This window comes from Falco biarmicus, chromosome 2, assembly GCF_023638135.1.
Source record: "Falco biarmicus isolate bFalBia1 chromosome 2, bFalBia1.pri, whole genome shotgun sequence".
NCBI lineage: Eukaryota > Metazoa > Chordata > Aves > Falconiformes > Falconidae > Falco > Falco biarmicus.
This window is the reverse complement of record NC_079289.1, coordinates 69,186,701-69,205,418: the sequence shown is the minus strand read 5'-3', so window position 1 is coordinate 69,205,418 and position 18,718 is coordinate 69,186,701. Positions and strand designations below refer to the sequence as shown.

The 18,718-nt window shown below is 42.5% G+C and overlaps 1 protein-coding gene across 9 annotated transcripts in view; it reads left to right on the top strand.

The window, feature by feature from the left end:
• Nucleotides 1-18,718, top strand: part of MAP4K4 (mitogen-activated protein kinase kinase kinase kinase 4) — a 170,894-nt gene that overhangs the window by 105,429 nt on the left and 46,747 nt on the right. For all 9 annotated transcript variants that reach the window (XM_056327272.1, XM_056327267.1, XM_056327271.1 and 6 more), the window contains exons 4-11: nt 3,347-3,472; nt 4,276-4,386; nt 7,232-7,322; nt 8,839-8,969; nt 13,101-13,155; nt 15,486-15,564; nt 17,561-17,736; nt 18,408-18,480. In XM_056327272.1, coding sequence (XP_056183247.1) covers nt 3,347-3,472; nt 4,276-4,386; nt 7,232-7,322; nt 8,839-8,969; nt 13,101-13,155; nt 15,486-15,564; nt 17,561-17,736; nt 18,408-18,480 — 842 coding nt within the window. The remainder of the gene's footprint in view (nt 1-3,346; nt 3,473-4,275; nt 4,387-7,231; nt 7,323-8,838; nt 8,970-13,100; nt 13,156-15,485; nt 15,565-17,560; nt 17,737-18,407; nt 18,481-18,718) is intronic.

Below are 18,718 nucleotides of genomic sequence, written 5' to 3'. Positions count from 1 at the left end.
GATTTTTAATCTTACAGGCAAAGTCATTCTGATAAATCAGCATTGCAGTTAGAAATCCCTAGAGATGCTGACATGTCCATTTAATTTCTGAAGGGAAACACATGGAAAGTGCTCCAAGCTTGATTTAACCACGTGAGTCTTGCAAAAGTATAGCTTACTGCAAAAATTACTGGTAATCAGACGTGCTGTCACAAACTGACAGTGAATGTGTAAGTATAAAACACCAGCCCCATCACAGGCCAGACAAAGAAGATTTCAATGGGAGTTTGTATCCAAAGATAATGGCTCAAAGTGGTAATTGATGCCAGCTGCATAAAATCACTAGGAAAGGCTCACCAGCTGCCTCTGTCCTCCAAGAAAAAAGGATGTACTTTTGTATTACTTCATGAGAATGACAGTCTCTCGCCTCAGTTGGTTTTAATTTTCTCCTTTTGTGATCCTGGCGCCTCTGCAAACAGAGGGACTGTTAGTGGTGGTGGTGCAGCGTGTGTATTGTCAGGAGGAGGTGAAGGGACTTCTGTCTTTGAGGCTGGCTCACATGTCCAAATCCCAGGATGGCTGCCGAAACACCTCCTTCTGTGCAGGAGGACCCCTTCTGCAGGCTGCCCTCCCTGCGGCACATGTGTCCATAAGGAGACCTGTGTTGAAATGGTCTTATCCGGTGAGATTTTTGGGTGGGATTCATCTCACCCTGATGTAACACATCTGCAATACTGGTGTCTGGATCTTGGCTAATGACCTCATCCTCCTTGTGTGGTTACTGGGGAAAAGTAAACACTGGTAAGGTGCACATTGTTTGGCCTCGTTCAGATATCCACATTGGAATGAAATGAGTTGTACCCTGGAAAAAAATGTTCCTGAAACTGGAACAGAACAATTTTGGTCTGGCCACCTTATTTAATCTTACACCAATTGCTGTACCACAGTAGTACTGCAGCCTTCTCTGTGCTGATCAATCCTCATGATAGTTCCTGTCGCCACAAAGTCTTCAGGACTCATTGCCAGGTAGTTATCGATCCACACTAAGTAAGTGGAGTTTTCCAAAGCCTGGCAAGAATTATTGGATCCATTTATTTTTGTAGACTGGAATTTGGACTGGATTGAACTGTAGGTGAGGCACTATTTGTGTTGTGGACAAATGCTCAATGACAGCTGAAATAAGAGTTTAGGACCATTATTAGTCTTAGTTACAGGAGATGTTTGGGGTTGCTGCAGGCTGTTGAGCAGGTGCTTTGACATAGCCACAAGGAAAAACTGAAAGGGCAGTAACTAGTGGTGGTCTACTGGGTCTTTATGCACCTTTTTTTGTTGTTGTTGTTTGTTCTTTGGGGTTATTTTTTTTTAATTATTTTATTTTTCAGGAAGAGGTCCTGTCTAAGCATTGTCATTTGGGCTGTTATTGCAATAGATAAACATGAACAACCTTTAGGACATCCTGCCCATTGTATTGTAAAAGCTATTGTGTTCCATGTGCTGAGGATCGGAAATAATTTTTATATAAGAAGTCTACAAAATAGCAGATTAATTCAATTATACATGTTAACCTATCAGTGATTAAGTCCCAAACCATTAAGTTTAAGAAACCCCCTGTTAGAGTTTTTTTGCTTAAATTCAGTGTGATAGTGGTAGTTTCTAGTATAAGCATGGGGGTTTTGGTGGTTTTTTTTTTTTTGGTTTTTGTTTTTTTGCATACGGTCCAAATAAAAAAAATCACAAAACGGCAAGGACAACAGAAGCAGCTGAGGAAGCACTGAGTTAGCTTTTGGCTCAAAGATCTGTTCTGATAACACTTTCAGGGCTGCTGTTCACTGGGAACTTTGATTTACAAGATTGTTTTACTGTTTTGTTCAGTGTTCCAGAAATATGCAGTGTTTTACTTCAAAGATGCATCATGAGAAGATTTAAGAATAGCTTGGTGCATTTTGGGAGTTTTCTCATAATTATGAATAAGCGCTGCATCCCCCTGTATAGTGTATTTGAAATAAATGTTTGTGTTGTAGCATAGGGTGGTTTCTTTTTGCTAAAGCCATGCATACCAATGTGTGTAAATAGTTAACATGTACTTAGTATTAACATCTGCGTATGTGGTGAATAGGATATTTGATTGCTAGCATGGTACAAATTGCAAGGAAGTTTAAGGCTTAACATTTTCTCATGTAATCAGCTTTGACATTACAGGATAATCAAAATACGTGCTACCGTTTCCATCAGCCAGCCACCCTAGGGAACAGAGGTTTCGTTTTTTTCCTGGAATCAATTTAAGGTAGACGTTTACCCCCTGGATACCTAAGGCTAGAAAATTGTGGAGCAAATAAAGGTCGTGCCTAAAGGGGTAAACCAGCTGCCTTTTCGTTTGTTGCCTTGAGAGGTGCTGGCTGAAGGCTCTCAGTTTCTAGGTGTGGTAAGAGAGCTGGGGTGGGATGGTGTCTGCTCCTACTTCTGTATCTGCTGCCTGCTCAGACGTCACCTCAAAATGTGTGTGGACCCTTCCATGCAACATATCCTACTGTCACTTCAGAAATGGATTGTGGGTGTTTTAAAGGAGCGGTTGCATAGTATTATCCACTTTAGCTCTCTGAAGAGATGACCTGCCTTCACCCGAGCTGCTCTCTGCTTGGCACCTCACTGAGGCCGGGGGAGCTGGGGGAAATCCTTCCTCTGTCTTTGTGTCCCAGCATCCTGTTTACCGCCCCAGCCCCTGGCCCTCTCTTCCTAATGCACTTGCTCTTCCTCCGTGGAGGCAGATGGAGGAGGAGGAAACTGGTGCACGAGGCAAACGCCTTGTCTGTGCAGTGAGGGGAATTCCTGAACTCCACCTCTGCTTTCCTGTGCAAGCCACATGCTGGCACCAAGGTGGGACCCACCTCAGAGGGCCTGCTTCAGCAGCTGCCTGGTCTGAGCTGCTGTCTGGCATTTAAATAGAACTGATTGCAGTTTTCAAAATTCTCCTTTAGAAAAAATGAGGAAGATGGAAGTAATACCCCTCTCTCATAAATTCACAGATTTTTCCGGTTTTCTGGTTCTCTGGATTGTGTAGAATGAAAGCCTGCTAGCTCTTTATTTGCTTAAGGTATTACAAGCATAGGGTTTTTAAACAGACCCTGTCCTGCTCCATCATGGATGAAGTCCAGTGCATCCTTCATTTGCTTTTTTACACTACTTGAAAACTTGTGAAAGTAAGTTCTGTTTTAGACCATCTCAATAAACAACATTTTGATGGCATGAACATAGGATGTGTTCACTGAGCATGATGCTGATATAAATTGAACTTTTAAATAATGTACTTGCATGAAAGAGGAAATTCATCATGCATATGGTGTATTTTTGGTGGTTTTTTTTTCCAAAGGATGAAGAAGAAGAAATCAAACTGGAGATTAATATGCTAAAGAAATATTCTCATCATAGAAATATTGCAACTTATTATGGTGCTTTCATTAAGAAAAGTCCTCCAGGACATGACGACCAACTATGGGTAAGCAAATGTTTCTCAAGCATGTTCATAAGTCTTTCCCTTTTGGATACAGTTTGAGTATGATAGAAATATCACATTATGGAAAGACAAGCTAATAGAATTTGGTGCTTGCCTGAACAGATAGATAAGTGAATCACATAGGCTAATCATGCATCCTTAAGAAGATGGCTGAACTAAGATTTGCTATTAGCAATGGATTTGCTCTTTAAGTAACTTTTTTTTCCCTATTTCCCAGCTAGATAGTAACATGTTTCATGGGAACGAGGCAGGCAATCTGAGCAGTGAGAATGTACGACTGTAAAAAGAAAGCTGCACTTGAGAATTGTACCCATTACATTTCTCATCCCACCTCATCTACACCCTCTAGAGGGTTGAAGTTTGGGTTTGAAATGGCAGGGTACAGACATCAGTGCATGTTCTTCCACAAATAAATGGGAGTTAAAGGGTAAGATGTGTTGCAATGGTGTGATCAGTTTGATTCCTTCAGCATTGGATGTGCTCTTACTGCTGTTGCTGCTAATGCATTTTGCATAGCTGAGCAAATCCAGATTCCCAGCATTAAATTACAGTGATTAAATCAGTCCTTGAAGATGTGGTAGCTAATGTGAGACATATTCCATATATGTCTGACACAGATTGTAGACATTTGGTTTGAATCCATTTTCCAGGCAGAGATGTAAAATAAATGATATTCTCTTCTTTTCGAGGGTTTCCCAAATCAGTGCTGCAACCTGATTATTTTGCTTTGCTGGACAGCTGGAACTGTGTTTAATGTTAGTTGCATGCTCTTACCTGTTTTGCAGCTTGTTATGGAGTTTTGTGGAGCAGGCTCTATCACAGACCTTGTGAAGAACACGAAAGGGAATACTCTGAAAGAAGACTGGATAGCGTATATCTCCAGAGAGATTCTCCGGGTAAGGAAAATACCCCGCTCCACTTAAAAACATAGAAACAGTCTTACAGGGATGTAGCCTAGCTTGAGGTTCTGCAAGAAGCTGTTTCTGATCAGTCCCAGTTAGCCATGTCATCTCATGGAGAGTGTGTAGGAGCAGATAGATGTCTGCTCTACGTCATTTAAATTGGTGTGAGTTGTACTGTATTGTAACAGCAGTCTTGAAGAAAATAGCAGTTGTTATAGCCGAGAAGCCAGCGGAAGAACCAGTGACCTTACCTATTGTAGAAGCTGTGAAACAGTATGGACACTGTTTTTGAGAAGCCCGAGGTTGTAACAGTGCCGTAACACAACAGGGTGCAGAACAGGCTTTTCCAAATGTGTTTGCAGCCGTCTTTCTCTACTCCTAATGAAGTCTGTGGAGAGAGGGAGTTGTTGGCTCAGGCCAGCAGTCAGGACTTCTGTGCTGCAATGTACTTGCATATTGCGTGTTCCTGCAGTCTGTCTGGAGCAAGCAGCTACGTCGTATGTGGCTGTGCACTGTGGAGTGCTAGCAGATGGCGCTGCAAAAGTTTCTCAGGAAGAGGGATGCCACTTTCCAGTTTTTCTTAAAACTGAAGCTTTAACTAATTACTCTTCGTATTTAATTTCCAGTTGGTACAGTTTAAGTGCTTTTTGAATTGGCATTTGTTTGCTGGGCTAAGTAAATCTGGTATGATTTTCCTCGTGCTTCTTTGTAAAACAAATTGCCTCCTACCCATACCATACGCAGTATGTTTGTTCAATTGTCTCATCATAAAGGAAGTTCTGAAGGGCTTTATGTTAAAGAAAACCACCACTGGCTCTCGCATAAATCAATGCTGCTGTTGTCTGTGTTACACGTTTGCTCTGCCTTGGCGATTTTTAAGATGGTGAGGGAAGGAGACGTACTATTCTGGTCTCTTGCTCTTAATTCCAGATGCTAGGAGGGAGTCCCACTGCTGACACATTTTGAATTGTTTATGAGGGAGAAGAAAGGTTGAATACCTACTGACAGTTGTATTTCAAATCAAATGGATAGTGTGCTTTAATATGAGGAAAGCTAACTTCTGCAGGACTGATCTTATGCTTGATTTGAGAACTGTGTGACCTTGGAGGTATTGCATGCTATGTTGCATTCATGCTAGGTTCTCCTTAGATAAAGTAGTCATGCTTGGTGAGAAGAGGAAAAAATTACTTACCTCAGAAAAGAGCTGGGTGAAAGCTATTTTCTCATTCCTGTGAGAGATTTGCAGAAGGAGCCTTAATTGCTTGCCAGCAAGAACTGGAATATCTGGAAAAAAGGAATGCTAAACTCACATTGCTATGAGACGTTGCAAAACCTGATTTGACACTGAGTTTGTCAGAGACAGGAGAGGGGTTGTGTAACAGAAAGTCAAAATGAGCTAAAGTGCCAAAGATTGGTGCAGGTGGAGACACAGGTGAGGGTCGACCCAGTGGATCCCTGTGTGGTTGGAGTGGCCTGGGGGCTACAGGAGAATGGAGATGTGCCCCTTTGTCTCCTCCCAGCCCTTCACAAATCCAAATGTGCTTTTTCAGTAAGGTTAAATGGTACTCTGGAGAGAACAGACAATTATTTCCCTGGCTGGGTCGAGGTAGTGGAAGGCTTTAAAAAGTATCCTGTGTGAAGCTGTGGAAAAGCCTTCATTCCTGTGAAAAATAAGACCACACTTAGCATAGCAGCCAGCAAAAGGTCTCGGGGACATCAGCCGTTCACTTGATTCACTTGTGACGTGTGGGGAGGAGGTGTGGAGGGTGGTTTTTCTGTCACACTCGTTAACTGTTTTAAAAAAAGAAAATAGCCCAATGGTTATGTAGGCAAACTGGTAAATGATCATTTAATGAAGAACATGTGTTAGGAAATATTTCTCTACAGCAACCACTACTCTCTTAACCTCTTGCAGCTGTAAAGGTTCTATTTCTTTATTTTTCATAAAACATTAAAAGCCTACGAGGGCAACTTGAACAGGCAAGACAATCCCACCGGAGACTACAATTTTCCGAGCAGAGAGCTGAGGAGAAACCAAAATACAGGCAGTTGCTAAGAGGATTGCCTGTTGTTCTCCCAATTACATTAGAGAGTAAAATGCAACATATGTCTTCCTCAGCGCTCCCTCCACATGGCTAATGCTTTGGGGCATGCATCCAGGTGCTGTCTCAACAAAAAGCACCGTATGCCAGGAGGTTTTGTTTCCTTTGGAAAGTGTAATGCTCATACTTTTCTTTTTTTTCATGTTTTTTTTGCCTGAGGAACAATTAATCTGGCTTCGTATTTATGGAAGCTAGAGAAGAGAACTGCAGCTTTGCAGCAGAGCTTTTGTTTGTCATCAGCCGTCCCTTGCCCTCAAACATAACTGCCTGTCCATCACCCTCCCACCCCCTTCTCGGGGGTGCATGTATGCATGTTGATGCTGCCTCCTTTCTCCCTCCAGCTCTCTTCCCCCCTTCCCCAGACTAAATTCTGGGTGACCCTGTGTGTGTCAAATGTCAGTGGCATACGCTGACGCTGATGTTATTTACAGTGTCATTGTATGGACAGTTTCTGGGAGCTGAACTTCCTTCACGTGACAGCTGAGAGGTGTTTGCACAGTGCAGATATTGGGCTGTATTTAGGACAGCATGTTCATGACCTGGGGCCTGTGTCTGTGCACCAAAAGCTGTGTGGGCAGTATGCTGCTAGAAGGCTCCCAAGGGTCCCATTGCACCCAGCCACTGTGCAAGAGACCCAGTGCTATGGGCTTTGGGGGTGCTGGGTATCGGTAGTCTGTTGCTAAGGCAAGAGCCTAACTTTGAACGTCTTCTCCTTCCTCTCTTTCTTCTTAATGCAGGGGCTGGCACATCTTCATGCCCATCATGTGATTCACAGGGATATCAAAGGGCAAAACGTGTTGTTAACAGAGAATGCAGAAGTGAAACTTGGTAAGTAGGCGCACACGTCCACTTCCTCATTCATTCAGCCTTTGGTTTTATGATGTTCCCAAATCAATTTTATCCTTTAAGAGCCCTGCAACATGCTCTGTAGCATGAGCACTCTGTTACTGCTCCCACATGGATCAAGGCCCTGCATGTATTTCCTCCTGCTTCAGGAAGATGGAGTGCAGGTTATTGTTGCATTTCATTATAAGATGTTGGCTTTCATGCCAGAATCAGTGAGGGGATTGTTTTGCTTCCCCCCTCGAGCTGTGCGTGACTGGATTTGTTCCGATTCCCCTTATTCTGGACTCAGAAAGTGATGGGAGTCTCTCTTTAATTAAAATAGCACCTGCTGTTCAGGTTCTGGACACAAAAATAGGATCTGGATGGCACTCTCAAGTGAGCTGTGGCATCAAGTTCAAAACGCAGTTCCAGCTCTGGCATGCCTGTCGAAAACTGTGCTCATCCCTGGCCTCCTCTCTCCCTTCCGAGTGGACATACTCTTTTTTTCTTCCTCTCTAATTTGTCTCTGCCAGTTACTGCACACTTTAACCTTCTGTGTTTGTATCATGCTGCACTCGCCACCTTTTTTTCAGTTAAATATAGAGCCATGCTGAAGCCCTCCCACCCAGCCCACATCCCTTCTGTTTTGCATTACACCTTCCTGCAGCACAAGTCATGGGAAGACATACTAGCTGCTGGAGGAGGAAGCTCTCGTGAGAGCTCTCCTCCTTTTGGTCCAAAGTGGAGCACAGTAGCTCCCAAACTGTTGCTCCCACCAAACTTGTCTCCACCATTTGGTCAGTGTCACTCAGATGACGGATACAGTGAAGCTGACACAGCCCTCCTAGAGCAGATGCAGTTACTGCTATCGAAAGACATACATCACTGTGGTCATGAGCAGGAAGAACTGAAGGGAGGAAACCACCTTGTAATGTAATTGCCTTGTAATGAAATGGGCATCTCTTTTGAAATCTGTGTGTGCTCCAAGTTAGCACCTCTTCAGTAATCTTCATCTTTTGCTCCTATCAATGCATCTTCTCTGTGCATTAGAGCAGAGAGCAATTCCCTGAGCAACAGATGATTTTTGCTCTCCAATTTTAGAGCGGAAAAAGTGGACAGCCGAAAGAGAAAGATGTTCATGCGTGTGGTATTTCCATAGCATGAGAGAGACCTTTGGGAAGCAGCTCCTTCTGTATAGGCAAAGGTGCTTGCTTTCACCATTTGGGAAGGGAGTAGCCCTTTTGCACCCTCCCAGGCAGTATTTTTGCAGCTGTATGCTCCCTCCTGTACAGGCAGGATGGTGAGACGTGCAGGGGAGGTGGTCATACACTGCCAATGTCCCTTGATGCTTATGGCCCAAGTACCTTGCATGTGAACCATAAGGGCTCATCATATTTCTCTTCGGCACGGTTCTCCCATGTGGAACATCCATAGGGTTTTATTTCCAAATCACCTTACAGAAGTAGTCACTGCATTATTTTTCCCCTCTTATTTTATTTTACTCTTTTCCCGCCCACAGTGGATTTTGGTGTGAGCGCTCAGCTGGACAGGACAGTTGGCAGGAGAAACACTTTTATTGGAACTCCGTACTGGATGGCTCCAGAAGTTATTGCCTGTGATGAAAATCCAGATGCTACGTATGATTACAGAGTAAGAGAGTCCTGTTTAGAGAAAAAAAAAAAAAAGAGCCAACATACAAAACCTATACACTTGCATGAACATATAAATGTACATGAACAATGGCAGTTTTTGAGACTTCTTGTGCTTTGTAGGAGTAATACTATTTTGTGTAGGTACATTCTTATTACAGGAGTACAAGGTAGGGGTCAAATTGTGACCTTTAACAGTTGCTATTACTTGTATTATCATAGCTTTGAGACATAAGTAGTATAGGATTTTGGTATGCTGTAGGTGCTCCGAGATGGCAAAAAAAGAGTTTAGCTGGAAAAGCTCATGTTCTTAATTTGTGTAATGATTGTACTTTAAATTGTGTTAGACTATGTCCCAGTTATTGTAGTAACCCAGAACAGTACATTTTAGGTGTTGCCTTAAATAGAACCACTGTCTGGAGAGCCAGTGAAGTACAGAATGAGCTCTTTAAACTGTACCTGTTCCTGATTTCAGGATACATGTACATGTTGTTAAAAATTTATCCATCACAGCGTTTCTCAACAAAGATAATTTTTTACGTGTTTGCTGCAGACCAAAGATTTAATTACTGCAAAACCATAATTGACTTGATGATATTTGCACTACCCATAAGAGTATTATGTATGTGTATTTAAAGTTAAATTTCTCTATTGAAGGCAAATTGTAATCTTAAAAGTTCTTCTCAGCTTGCTTTAATGAATGCACAAGGAAAAAAGAAATGTGAAAATACGCTTTTTAAAAAATCTTCTCTTAGACTAATGCAGTTGTTCCAGCTTTTAACCAAGGAGAGCAAAGGTATCAGAAAGCCTGTGATTAAGGTCTTACAATGAATTTTAGAGCTAAAGATCAATTACATCAATTTGCTGAGATTGATAGTGGTGTGAGCTATCAGTATGTTTATGTGTGTCTAAATGTATTTTTAAAAAACATATTATTTGAATTGGTGTTTTTGTACCTTTTGACTAAGATTGATGAGGTTGATCCTATTTCTTTTCATTTAATCACTTTTTACATCCATCAACTCTTTGTACTAAAGGTAATGCTTTGTATCTTTGCAGATGGAGTTATTAGGAAGGAAGGGTGGCTATTAAATGATCTAATAAAGGAGAAGAACTCTCTGCAGTATTTGCTAACGCAGTAGTGCTGTGAAAAATAACTCCTTCTGCTTCTGAAAAACACCTGTTTATTGTTCTTCACGGAGCCTGTAGGATTCTGTCCCCCAAAAAATTCATGGTGGGAAGATTTTGTAAGATCACGAAGCTGTGTAGTTTAGCTTAAGTGGCTGGATTGGACCAAGAGAAAAGAGTACCTTGATGGGTCTGAAAATGTGATCATTAGAAATGCTTCTCTGCTTGTAGTACAAGAAGACCTTGTTTGCTCATTAGTTTTAACTATTTTTTTTTTAAATTCACTGTTATGACCAGAAAGTAAGACTGCTTTTCTCAAAAACAGCTGTCTTTCAGCAGCCTCCTCTAGTGTTTTGCCCCTTAAGCTATGGAGTTTCTGGAGCTGGTTCCTCACCAGAACTCTTCCAGCTCTTGCCTGTGTCTGACCCTCCTGGCTCTCGCCCAGGCTCTCCCAAATCAAGGGTGCTGGCCAGAGGTGGTATCTTGAAGGGCTCCCACTGAAGGACTCTTGTTTCATAATGTTTCAAGCAAAGCTGAGATGGTAGGGAAGGAGCATTCGCTTTGGCTTCAAAGAATGTGTCCAACAGAGACTTCTTGCAGTTTTAGCAATGATGGCTATTCTCCTAGGTAAAGCTGTTTATTGAGAGCAGAAAAAATTCAGGACTAGGTATATTCCCTTAATCTGTATTTGTTTATTTATTTGCTGGTTTATACACTGAAAAAGACCTGCCAGGTTTTGGGGTATTTGCCCTGTAGTATTTGTAGTCTTTTGTTTTCTCTTGTCTTTTGTTTGGGAGAACAGGTACAGTGTTTTATGTGAATTTATTATAGGGAAATCATAGATTCATAGAATACTGTGTTGGAAGGGACCTCAAGGATCATCTGGTCCAACCTTTTTTGGCAAAAGCATGGTCTAGACAAGATGGCCTAGTACCCTGTCCAGCTGAATCTTAAAAGTGTTCAGTGTTGGGGAATCCATGACTTCCTTGGGGAGATTATTCCAATGGCTGATGGTTCTCATTGTGAAAAAATTTCCTCTTGTGTTCAATTGGAATCTGGCCAGGAGTAACTTGTACCCATTACCCATCATCTTTTCCAGGTAACTCCTTGTAAAAAGGGGGTCTTCATCTTCTCTATAGCCACCCTTCAAATACTGGAACCTAAGCCTTGTTTTCTCAAGGCTGAACAAACCCAGTTCATTCAGCCTTTCCTCTTTCCCAGTCCTTTGATCATCTTCACGGCCGGCGTTCTCCAGACCCTCTCCAGCCTGTCCACATCTTTTTTGCATAGCGGGGACCAAAACTGAACACAGTATTCCAGGTGTGGCCTGACAAGCACTGAGTAGAGTGGGATAATGACTTCGTCTGTGCTGGTGAAGCCCTTGTTGATGCAGCGCGGCATCCTGTTGGCTTGCTTTGCGGCAGCAGCACGCTGCTCACTCATACTGAGCTTGTTGTCCACCAGGATCACCAGGTCCCTTTCCATAGAACCAGTCCTCAGCCGGGTAGATCCCAGCCTGTGCTGCGCTCCTGAATTGTATTTTCCCAGGTGCAAGATGTTAAACCGGTCTTTGTTGAGCTGCATAAAGTTCATGTTAGCCCTCTTTTCCAGTCTATCCAGGTCTTCCTGCAGAGTGGCTCTCCCTTCCGAAGTGTTAGCTTTGCCACTCAGTTTAGTATCATCGGCACACTTCATCAGGGTACACTTGATCCCATCATCTGGATCATTTATGAAGTTATAAACCAGCACTGGACCCAGTATTGATCTCTGGGGACTCACTTGTGACAGGTTGCCAGTTTGAAAGGGAGCTCTTTACTGCCAGCTTCAGGGTGCGGCCTCTCAGCCAGCTCCCCACCCACCCCACAGACCGCTTGCCTAGACCATCACATTAGCTTCTCTTGGAGGAGGCTGTGGGAAACTATTGAAAGCCTTGGAGAAAATCCTGGTGGACAATGTCCACCGTTCACCCCACATCAACTGAGCAGGTTACTTTGTCGTAGAAGGTGATCAGGTTTGTCAAGTGTGATTTCCCCTTGGTAAATCCATGCTGGCTTTTTCCAATCATGTGCTTCATTGGACTTGTGGTAGCCCCCCAGGAGGATTTGTTCCATAACTTTCCCAGGGACTGAAGTAAGAATGATGGGCCTATAATTTCCTGGATCCTCCTTTAAGCCCATCTTGTAGATGGGGGTGACTTCAGCATTCTTCCAGTCTTCCGGGATGTCTCCCAATCTCCAGAACTTCTTAAAGATTATGGAGAGCAGCCTTGCCACGATGTCAGCCAGCTCTCTTAGTGCTCTTGGTTGGATGTTGTCAGGGCCCACCGATACATGGGGTCAAGCTCACCTACCAACTCTTCCTTCACTGGCAGTGGGTCTGTGTTTGCATCAGCCTGGATTTTTGTCCCCAAGGCCTGAGGCCCAGCAGTGCTGGTAAAGGCAGCAGTGAAGAAAATGTTGAAAACCTCTGCCTTTTCAGCATTGTTGGTGACTGATTCACTTCCCCTGTTTAGCAGTGGGCCAATATTTTCCTTCTGTTTCTGCTTGTTGTTTATGTACCTGAAGAGCTGTTTCTTGTAGTTTTTGACATCTCCAGCCAATTTCGAGCTGAGCTTTTGCTTTTCTAACTGCATCTCTGCGTGCCCTGGCAATGCCCTTGTTCAATCCTTTGTAAACAAGGGAATATTGAAAATTCTGTTGTTTCATAGATGTAGATTTCAGGCAAATGTATTTTTCATTGTCATAATGTGAATATCTTTTTATGTGTTATTGGAAAGGTTTTTTTGCATACTCCATATGAATACGTGTGTGCATTTCTGCATATATATATGATATGAAAAGTAGGATTTTATGACACTGTTACAAGAAAAAAGTAACGTATATTATTTAAATAGCCATGGTATTTGGTTTCAGTCTCACCTACAGGGCCTCTGTAAATAGTACTCTCTTACTGTCTGAATGGGTAAATCCACCTACTAACATATGGTGTCTCTCTTTTTATGCAGAGTGACCTTTGGTCATGTGGCATTACAGCCATAGAGATGGCAGAAGGAGCTCCCCGTAAGTGATGCGTCTGCTTCTCCAGTGGGCTGATTAAGACTGAAACATATACTTGGGAGATGCTGGTTGTAATCTAAGCCTGGTATTGAGGTTTCTGAAAGTATCCTCATGTTATTTCTGTTCTCTTTGGTTTTGCCTGCCCTATAAATATAAACTCCCATAAATAGCAAGGCTTTTGATAAAGATAGGACTGTGCACTACAGTGCAGACTGCAGTAATTTAATTTCTATAGCAGGAATATTTGGAAGCTAATCGAGTGTCAGACTTCCTTCCTATGGGTAGTATATTGTGTTTTGGAGTTTTGTTCCAATTCGTGTATGGCCTGGCGTGGGATGCTGAAACCTCAGCCAGAGAGAGGGGCAGTGGGGCCTCGAGAAAACCGACCTTAATGAAAAAAGCATCTGTAGCAATTGTTTCTGTGTTGGCTTTCTGTCAGTCTGGGTAATGCTAACATTGCTTCGCTTTTTGTTTCCACTATTTGGTGGGTGGTGTTGATCTTCCTTAGCAGTGACATGACTTAAACTGTAAATCCATCTGCAGTACAAAGTATTGAACTTAATGCTCCCTGCCTGAGAGCACTTACCAGCTGATACGGGTATTTTGGGGGGAAAAACCTGGAAACCAAAAATGCACAACTTTTTATAGCTTACTTTCCTCTGACATAGTTATTCTTTCTGTATATTGAGGCAGACAGCAGATAGGTACAAGGAGGACAAAAAGATTTAAAAAGAAATTGGGCATGACGTTTTGGCTTTTAATGGTAATTTTAACAAAAGTCTTTATTGAACTAGCAAATATGCTTACCCTCACCCCCAACTGGAGGTCTGTATTTTAAAAATAACAGCCTAAGATACCTAGAAACAACTACCACCACCACACCACTGCCCAGCTTGAAACATGTCTTTGAAATAATCATGTTGAAGTATTGATGTTTTCCTAGCTAAAAATGGTCATTTCATTATAGCTGCTGCCTGATTTTTGTTGTTGTTGTTAATGTAATATTTATAAATTGAATCACAACACTCTTGTTTTGATTCATGTTTTAGGAAGTCTGATGGTTTGTTGTTTTTTTTTCTTCCTAATTGCACGTTTACATGAATGCCCATGTGAGAGCTGCTCCCAGGACACCTCAGCCAGCGCTGTATTAACAGCATTTGAGCTACCACTTGACCTCCTTTTTGTCATACCTTTTTGTTCAGTGCATTGGGTTGCCTAGATGGCTTTCAATTAAAAGCTCTGTCTGTGGGTTTTGTAAGCCCAGAATTGGACAATAATATTTTATTTCTAAACTGAAGCAGAGCTTGGCCGCTCTTCATGTAAAAAGCACAAGCGGGGGCATTTAAGAAATAATCAAAGATCCAACATAAATGCTGAGCAGCTCTTGCCTTGGTCTGTCCTCTGCGGTGGCTGGAGTCCATCTCTAAGCTTGGTGGCCGAATGGAATCCACAGGCATCTGAGGGGTTTCTCTGCCAAGGCTGTGGCCCATTATTTTTGAATCCAGAATCCTCTTCACATCAGTCTGTTTTTTCTGAATTTCTATTGTGTGGAAAACATTACCTCTTCCTACAGTGATCATTCAAGCTAAGACTGGTGGTGCAAGAGGTCAAACATAGGGAGACAGTAAAAACAGAGGATTTGCTTCTAGTGACCTTTCTTGGGCAGCCTCTCCCCCTGCTCCCGTGTTTGCTTGTGTTGGTGCTTTGCTATGGAACAGGAGGAAAGGCTGTCCAGGAGACATCCCAGATTCCCCCTAAGTGTCAGCTGAAACCAAGGGGACTTTTTTTGACAAAAGTCACAGGTTCACGTTTCAGTTCTGCACGGAATAATTTTTTTTTTTTTTGATAGAGATCCTCCCATGCTTCAAAACTGTCAGGCCTTGGAGTTAAGAAAGCCTCCAAGTCTTCAGAGTAAAAATGAGGCATCCTCCATAATGGGAGAGAAGGGCAGGTGGAGGGAAGTTTGTATGAAACAGTAACTGTGTCATTCTTCCCTTCTGTCACCATCATCACCCAATATTTTATTGACCAGAACGTAAGTTAGATGATTTGAGACTGGAGGAGGACCATGCACAGATGTTCCCATCATGGTTGATCCTGAAGGTTAATCCGTGCCTCGATCTCTTTGTCTTTTGGGGGCCTCCCTTGGTGCATTTGAGCTGTGGAATTGTTGTCATTTTGGGCTAATGCCATTTAGCTGTGTTGCTGTCTGCATCTGGAGTGTGTGCAGTCAGCATGGTGGGAACGGTTGTGGAAGCTGAAGCCATGCTACTGACAGACAGCAACTAAGGAAATGTCTGTGTTTCTGTTTGGTTCTGTTTTCTTTCCTTCAGCGCTTTGTGACATGCATCCCATGAGGGCACTCTTTCTGATACCCAGGAACCCTCCCCCACGGTTAAAATCCAAGAAATGGTATGTATTAGTTATATCTTGTTTGTAGCCCTTTTTTGTAGTGTGATGTTTTCTTGTGTCTCATTGCATGCTGTTTTATTACTGCTTCCACAGAACTGTAAAGCAATTTAAGTTAGCAAAAATCACCCTGTTATCTTCTGTGCCACCGAATCAAAGCATGAAATAAAAAGCATGTGTTATTTACTTAGTTCTGTTTGTCCCAGAGAAACTTTATCTCAAATTGTGTGAAAACAAAAACAAAGCTTTTTTTCTTGACAGAGCAGCATCTGTATTAAGGTGACAAATGAATCCATATTTTAAAAAATAAACTCCCGCAGCACTCTTTATATACAGTATGTTTTCTCAGATGTGTCATAACACAGAAACAGAACAGTACTATGGTGTTCTAGTTCCTAAGTTGAAAGGAGCTATTAAAACTAATGAAGGCTTTTACTATAATTATTGTAAACGATTGGAATTGAGTGTGCGCTTCTTGCCAGCTGAGAAGAATCCATTAGTATCGGAGGGTTTCCTCCCAGTTAGTGGTTACAACTGGCACATATGAAACAAAAATGCTCCCTAGAAAGAGGTTTCATATAGATTGAATGTGATCGCAGGATGCTGTGATCCTGTCAAAATAATGAAGTGATTTGATTGCCTATTCAATGTCAACATAACATAAACTTGTCTGGCTTGCTGGGCTTGGGGTTTGCCTGGGTTGACTTATTTATGCACTTGTACTGTCAAGGCATCCCTGTCTGTCTCTCATACTTGCTTTCTGTATATGTTAAAGGAATAAAGATGCATATACAGTATTTGCATAAGCCTTTCATTAACCTTTTTATTTAGAATAATAGTAACAACACTTAAGGCGTGAGGAATAAAACCCCCCCAAAACAACAAAGTTACCTTGAATTCAGCCTCCTAAATTACATTAGGAAAGTGAAGCAGTGGATGGAAACTGTTGGTTTTACCCATAACCGTGTAGTGGAGGGGTTTGCCACCCAAACACAGGAGCAGGTTGAGAGCCCCTAGCAGTCAAAAAGTGACTCTGCCCAAAGCCAGGGCTGCTGTGACTCCACTGTTTTGCTAGTGTGACTGGTGCCAGGTTATGAGAAAATAGGCCAAATGATGAAAAATGCAGTTATGAATGTTTCCAGTATTGGTGTTTTGCAAGGCAGCTTGTTTGGTGATTTCTGTTTGCAGAGGTCTTTTTTCCAGGGTTCAAATAAAGTGCAAATTTAGGAGGGTGGTGCTCCAGCTTAGCTAACTGTCATACACTGTCACTTTATGCGATGTGCAGGAGGCTCAGTTTAGTTCATGCCCTTAAATTGTGTCGGTGAGAATTTGACCCCAAGTGCCTGTGTTGAACAGACAACACTGTTCAATACCCACCTGTTGTTCTGCATGGATTTTTTTGTGTGTGGCTCTTCAGGTAAAAAATAAAATAATGTTAAATTCTCACAGATCTATCTCGGTGAGCCCAGGTGCATACAAAAGCAGCGTGGTGCTGCTTGTGTCAGGGGAATGTTGGCTGAAGTTTTTGTGGCTTTCAGCACAGCTGTTCTGAAGCAGACTTGCCCTTAGATAGCATGGGCAGGTGGAGACACACCGGAGCTGCCCTGCCCGTGCTCCGAGCAAGCTGGATGCTACCCAGCTGCGGTCCAGAAGTAGCAGAGCTGGGTTTGCATGATTTGCCTTCACTAATAGATCCTGCCTTTCAGGGCAATTATGCCTGCGAAGGACAGCACATTACTGTGAGGCTGTGTCTAATCACTGCAGGTATGTTGGCATTGCCCTGTGCCCATCCAGCCCTTTGTCCATCCAGCCTAGTGTTAAGCTGGAGCACACTCAGCTCTGTTTAGGAGGCATACTTGCAGACAGCACTGGTACCATTCTTTGGGATGTGATGCTTTCTGAGGAAAGGAATTAGACCTTGAGGAGCAACAGAAAAAATGAACTGAGTTTTACCTGTGATTGTGTTTTGGTTTGGTTTTTTCCCTCCCTGCTTTCTCAGGTCAAAAAAGTTTTTCAGCTTTATAGAAGGTTGTCTAGTGAAGAATTACATGCAGCGACCTTCTACAGAACAACTCTTGAAACATCCCTTTATACGTGACCAACCAAATGAAAGGCAAGTCCGAATCCAGCTTAAGGACCATATAGACAGGACCAGGAAGAAGAGAGGAGAGAAAGGTATGCAGCTTCTGAAAATCAAGTATTGCAGCTTGTTAAAAATATATATTTTTGTCCTGCTTTGTGTTCTAAATCCTCACCCCTAGAAAAGCTCCAAATCCTTCAAAGGTTCTTTTGAAATTCATGTTTTGACTATCAGCAGGCTTTTAGGTTTTGTTCTGTCCTCTACAGAGAAAGTATCAAATTCAAATGTTTTATTTTCAGATAAGTTAAATTTACCCGCTTCTGGGCCACTGCCTCTTCCATACAAGCATTAAACAGTATTTAGGAGGATGTTGGCATATATGCCTTTCCCTTTTTTAGTCTGTGGTAGGTTCATTCCTGGAATGATGCCATAAATCAGACACACAGGAAATAACCCATCACAAGAGCTATGAAGCAAATGTCTCGGGCAGCCTGTGCTCTTTATTCAGGTGGTACCGAGGTTCTCCAGGTCTTACATATAAAACCTGGTGTCATTCAGGGAATTTCCTTTAAGTCTGATGCAAAGAACTGTGCTGCTTTACAAGTGTGGGAAGATGGGCTTGTATATGTAGAATGAGTTCTAGGGTCTGTGACAGATCTTCTCACTGAAGGGGATAGGAACCAGTTCACTAAGGCACTACTGCAGCTCCCCACAGTCCTAAAATTAAAGATAAGCACTATCTAGGCCTTTGTTTCTTTCCCATTAGATGAGACAGAGTATGAATATAGTGGAAGTGAGGAAGAAGAAGAGGAAGTGCCTGAACAAGAAGGAGAGCCAAGGTAATAACTGCTTTTGGGAGGGCTCTGGGCAGTCCATTACAAGTAACTCCAGAGGTCTGTGACTATAAATCAGGAGCATGCTAAACTTCTGCCTCTTATTAAGCGCACGCACAAGCCACACAAACCACCCAAAGGGTCTGAATGCCTGTTCCGTGACTGCTAAAGGTTTTTAAGTTCCCCCTCATATGGCTTAGAGCCAGCAAGCTCTGATGGAGGGAGATTTATGGCAAATATAATT